This window comes from Hipposideros armiger, unplaced genomic scaffold (assembly GCF_001890085.2).
Source record: "Hipposideros armiger isolate ML-2016 unplaced genomic scaffold, ASM189008v1 scaffold_1725, whole genome shotgun sequence".
Taxonomy (NCBI): Eukaryota; Metazoa; Chordata; class Mammalia; order Chiroptera; family Hipposideridae; genus Hipposideros; species Hipposideros armiger.
In genome coordinates, this window is record NW_017733075.1 from 105,827 (window position 1) to 109,659 (window position 3,833).

The 3,833-nt window shown below is 63.6% G+C and overlaps 2 protein-coding genes across 2 annotated transcripts in view; one reads left to right on the top strand and one right to left on the bottom strand.

The window, feature by feature from the left end:
* Nucleotides 1-2,053, top strand: part of PGGHG (protein-glucosylgalactosylhydroxylysine glucosidase) — a 5,059-nt gene extending 3,006 nt beyond the window's left edge. Inside the window, exons 4-11 of the mRNA XM_019634548.1 lie at nt 5-154; nt 411-483; nt 570-706; nt 846-979; nt 1,104-1,199; nt 1,404-1,501; nt 1,574-1,785; nt 1,857-2,053. Of these exons, the coding sequence (XP_019490093.1) occupies nt 5-154; nt 411-483; nt 570-706; nt 846-979; nt 1,104-1,199; nt 1,404-1,501; nt 1,574-1,785; nt 1,857-1,954 (998 nt within the window). The 3' untranslated portion in view covers nt 1,955-2,053. The remainder of the gene's footprint in view (nt 1-4; nt 155-410; nt 484-569; nt 707-845; nt 980-1,103; nt 1,200-1,403; nt 1,502-1,573; nt 1,786-1,856) is intronic.
* Nucleotides 2,054-3,177: 1,124 nt separating this feature from the next.
* IFITM5 (interferon induced transmembrane protein 5) overlaps nt 3,178-3,833 on the bottom strand; it is a 2,999-nt gene continuing 2,343 nt past the window's right edge. The window contains exon 3 of the mRNA XM_019634549.1: nt 3,178-3,220. Within this exon, the coding sequence (XP_019490094.1) occupies nt 3,178-3,220 (43 nt within the window). The remainder of the gene's footprint in view (nt 3,221-3,833) is intronic.

Consider the following 3,833-nt stretch of genomic DNA (forward strand, 5'->3'; position numbering starts at 1 on the left):
GGGGGGTTCTGGCTTCTGTCCCACCCTCTTCTGCTCCTCCAGGACCTGCAGCTCTTCCAAGAGGCTGGTGGCTGGGATGTGGTCAGTGCCGTGGCTGAGTTTTGGTGTAGCCGTGTAGAGTGGAGCCCTGGAGAGGAGAAGTACCACCTGAGGGGTGAGGGCATGGTGGGGAGTGGGGAGTCATGGGGGAGGGGAATGGTCATGGGGGGAGGGAAGATAATCCTGGGGGTTGGGAGGAGTGAACTGTCATTGGGGGAGGGCAGGTGGTCACGAGTTGTGGGGGCAGGTAAATGCTCCTCAATTCGTCACGTGGTTTCTGTCACCCAATGTTGCCAGCCCCACACTGGCTGCTGGCACAGGGGTAGATCCCTAAGGTCTTGCACTGAGCACCATCTGCCCTATGTGCCCAGGAGTCATGCCCCCCGACGAATACCATTCAGGGGTCAACAATTCTGTGTACACCAACGTCCTGGTCCAGAACAGGTCAGACCCGAGACCCCACCCCACGGTGCAGGGGGCCGGCCAGCAGCGCTGGGACTGCAGCCCCCCCTGTCCACCTCTGCCCCTAGCCTGCGCTTTGCAGCTTCCCTGGCCGAGGACCTGGGTCAGGCTGTCCCCCAGCGGTGGCTGGCGGTGGCTGATAAGATCAAGGTGCCCTTTGACCTGAAGCAGAACTTCCACCCTGAGTTTGACGGGTATGAGCCTGGTGAGTAGACCTGGACCCCCTTAAAGGCCCACTCTCCCCTCCCTCAGGACCCCATGTCCACTCTGGACGCCCCCTTCCCGATACAGAACCCCTCCTCTCCTCCCCCATCAGCAGCACCTGTCCCCCCTTCCCCGCCCAGGAGAGGAGGTAAAGCAGGCAGACGTCGTGCTCCTGGGGTACCCTGTCCCCTTCTCCCTGAGTCCTCACGTTCGCAGGAAAAACCTGGAGATTTACGAGGCTGTGACATCCCCCCAGGGCCCCGCCATGACCTGGGTGAGGAGACTGGCACGTCGGGTGGCGGTCCTCAGGGCCACCCCAGCCCTGCCCCACTGGCCTCGGGCTTCCCTCCCCATGCACTGGACCTCACCCCAACGTGTTCTCTGACCTCTGATCCCAGAGCATGTTTGCGGTGGGCTGGATGGAGCTGAAGGACCCCAGGCGGGCGTGGGGCCTCCTGGAAAGGAGCTTCGCCAACATCACCGAGCCCTTCAAGGCCAGCCTGTCCCGGCCTCAGCCCACACCTGCCTCCCAGTTGGGCCCCTGGCTGGCGGGAGTGGGAGCCCAGCTTGGGGGGGTCACAGCGGGGCCTGGCGATTCCCACCTGATCTTGGGCCCTTCTGGGAGCAGGGGCAGTGGCCTCAGGAGGGGCCTGTGTCCTGGGGTGGGGGTCCCAGCACTGACCACCTTGCCCCTGCAGGTGTGGACGGAGAATGCCGACGGGTCCGGGGCCGTGAACTTCCTGACAGGCATGGGGGGCTTCCTGCAGGCGGCGCTTTTCGGGTTCACGGGACTCCGGTGAGTGCGGGGCCCAGCAGAGGGCGCCACCTGCCCCTCGGCCCCTCCCCACAGAGCTCCCCCTCCCCACAGGATCACCAGCGCTGGTGTGACCTTTGACCCCACGTGCCCGGCCGGCGTCTCCGGCGTGTGCGTCTCAGGCATCTCCTACCAGGGGAGCAAGCTGGACTTCTCCTTCTGCGAGGACTCCATGATGATCGAAGTCAGGGCCCGCGCTGGGCCCTGGGCTCCCCCGCTGGAGGCCGAGCTGTGGCCGTCACAAACTCGGCTCCCCCTTCCCCCAGGTAGGCAGCTCCCCCAGACCCAGCCAGCCATCCAGGGCCTGTGACCCCCAGGGTGCCCCCTCTCCCTGCAGGACACAAGGTCTCCTTTCCTTGCTCGGCTGGCCGGATACAGAGGTCACTCCCGCCGGAAGCAGAGGCAGAAAGCTCTTCTCCAAGAACTTCCTCTTGACGACACTGGACAGCTGCCCCACAGACCACAGGATGGCCTCTGGGCCGCCCTTGGCCCTTCAGCCCCACTGAGTGCCTCACCAGCGCGGCTGGCTTCAGGGGTGGCTCTGGCCCTCCCTGGGCGGGTGGCCCGGCTGGCCTGCCCCCCACCTGGCAGTCAGGCTCATGGGCTCCAGGCACGGTCTGGGTTCTTTGGCCTGAAGTTCAAGGTTGAGCTCCTTTTGTGCATAGAGCCCCAAAGCCTCCCACACCTGCCATGCCTGTGCCTGCCGTCCTGGGGACACAGCAGGGAGGGTTGGGGAATGGCAGACAGCTCTGCTGAGGGTCACAAGCAGGCTCAGCCTGGGGGGGTGCTGGTGGTGGCGGGGACTCAGCCCGAACTGCTCAGGACTCAGTCGCAGCCTCACCACAGGGGACCTCTCTACACCCTGATACCGAGGGTCAGTCATGGTTGGGTGCAGTTTCTCTTGGGCTGTCGCGGGGACTTGGTAGGCATCTCAGTTCTTGGTTCCTCTGGCCTCTGGGCCACTTCTGTCAGATTGGACAGCCCGTCACACACCTCTTCTCAGCCGGAGTGGGGTACCACAGAAGACCCTGTATCTTCTCTCTGACCAGCCAGAAGGACCAGGGCCAAGTGTGCATGGGCTCCAGGCCACGGCCCTGGACCACGGACTACCCTCGGCGGCAGTCTCCGCCCAGCTGTCTTCCCGGGGCTTCAGCCCCTCCATTGACACGTCAAACTTGGGTTCTTGGGTTTCCTGCGAGTAAGGGGAGGTGGTTCCTGCTGCCAAAATCTTGGTGAGGGCCATGCCTGCTGCACCGTCTCCCTGAGGAATTAAAGTGAGTGCTGGGGAAGCCGTCTGCTGTGAGGAGCTGATGTGTGCAGTAGGCCTCACGGAGCACACCTGAGGCCAGGAACTCGCTCACGGGGAGCAAGAGGGGGGGCCCATAGTTGGTGCCTCGCACCCCCGCACTCTAGCAAATCGCCATTCTTTGTTCTCAGTGGACAGTTAGTCCCAGGTCTCTGTGAAGCAGCCACCAGGCAAACGAAGCCTTGTGAGGCAGAGGGGCAGGTGTGGGGAGGCGCCGGGGATCCCAGGTCCTGGCTTGGTCACTGCGGGGAGCAGCACGAGAGACTGTATATAGCCTCCAGTGTGACCAAGTGCAGCCTCACACACATTCCTTGTCCGTGCCAGCTCCCCGAGGACCCTTGGAGGGGCTCGCTCAGATGCCCACAGGCTCCATCTGCGGGCCATGCAGCAAAGGCCTAGGCAGGACCACGACAGCAGACCACGCAGCTGGGGACCTGTGCAGCCCTGCAGCCGGGTGGGGGTAACAGGTGGCCCTGTTCCCGCAGGACTGATGTGACACGGTACTGGCCGCACATGCATAGCACGTGTGTGTGTAGCAACCTGCGCACACAGCAGGGCAACCCTCTGAGGGGACTGATAGGGTGGCAGGGTGTGTGTGCTGGCATGGCTGGTTAGAGGCCCATGGTAGCCAATTGCCTAAGCTTGACTGGGCCCCTCAGCCTGCCCCGGAGACAGCACAGGGCAGGCAGGGTTGCTGGTGCCCGTCCCTAACCATCTGGCTTCACTGCACACTGTCCTCCCCATGTGACCCAGCTGCAGTCTTCACTCTCGACTGGCAGACCATCATTCCATTCTTAGGGACATGTACCCGGCCACACAGGCTGATGCCCGCCCCAGCCTCTATATCTGGCATGGGTTGGTCCTTTCTTGGGCCAAACCTAGAGCGCAGGGTTGGCATGCTGTCATCATCCTGGTCCAAGCACTGGCACACTCCTCGTCCTTGGTCCAGTGTGGGCCCAGCGCCCAGCATGGGTCAGCGCACACCTCTGTCTCCAGGGGCTGACTCAG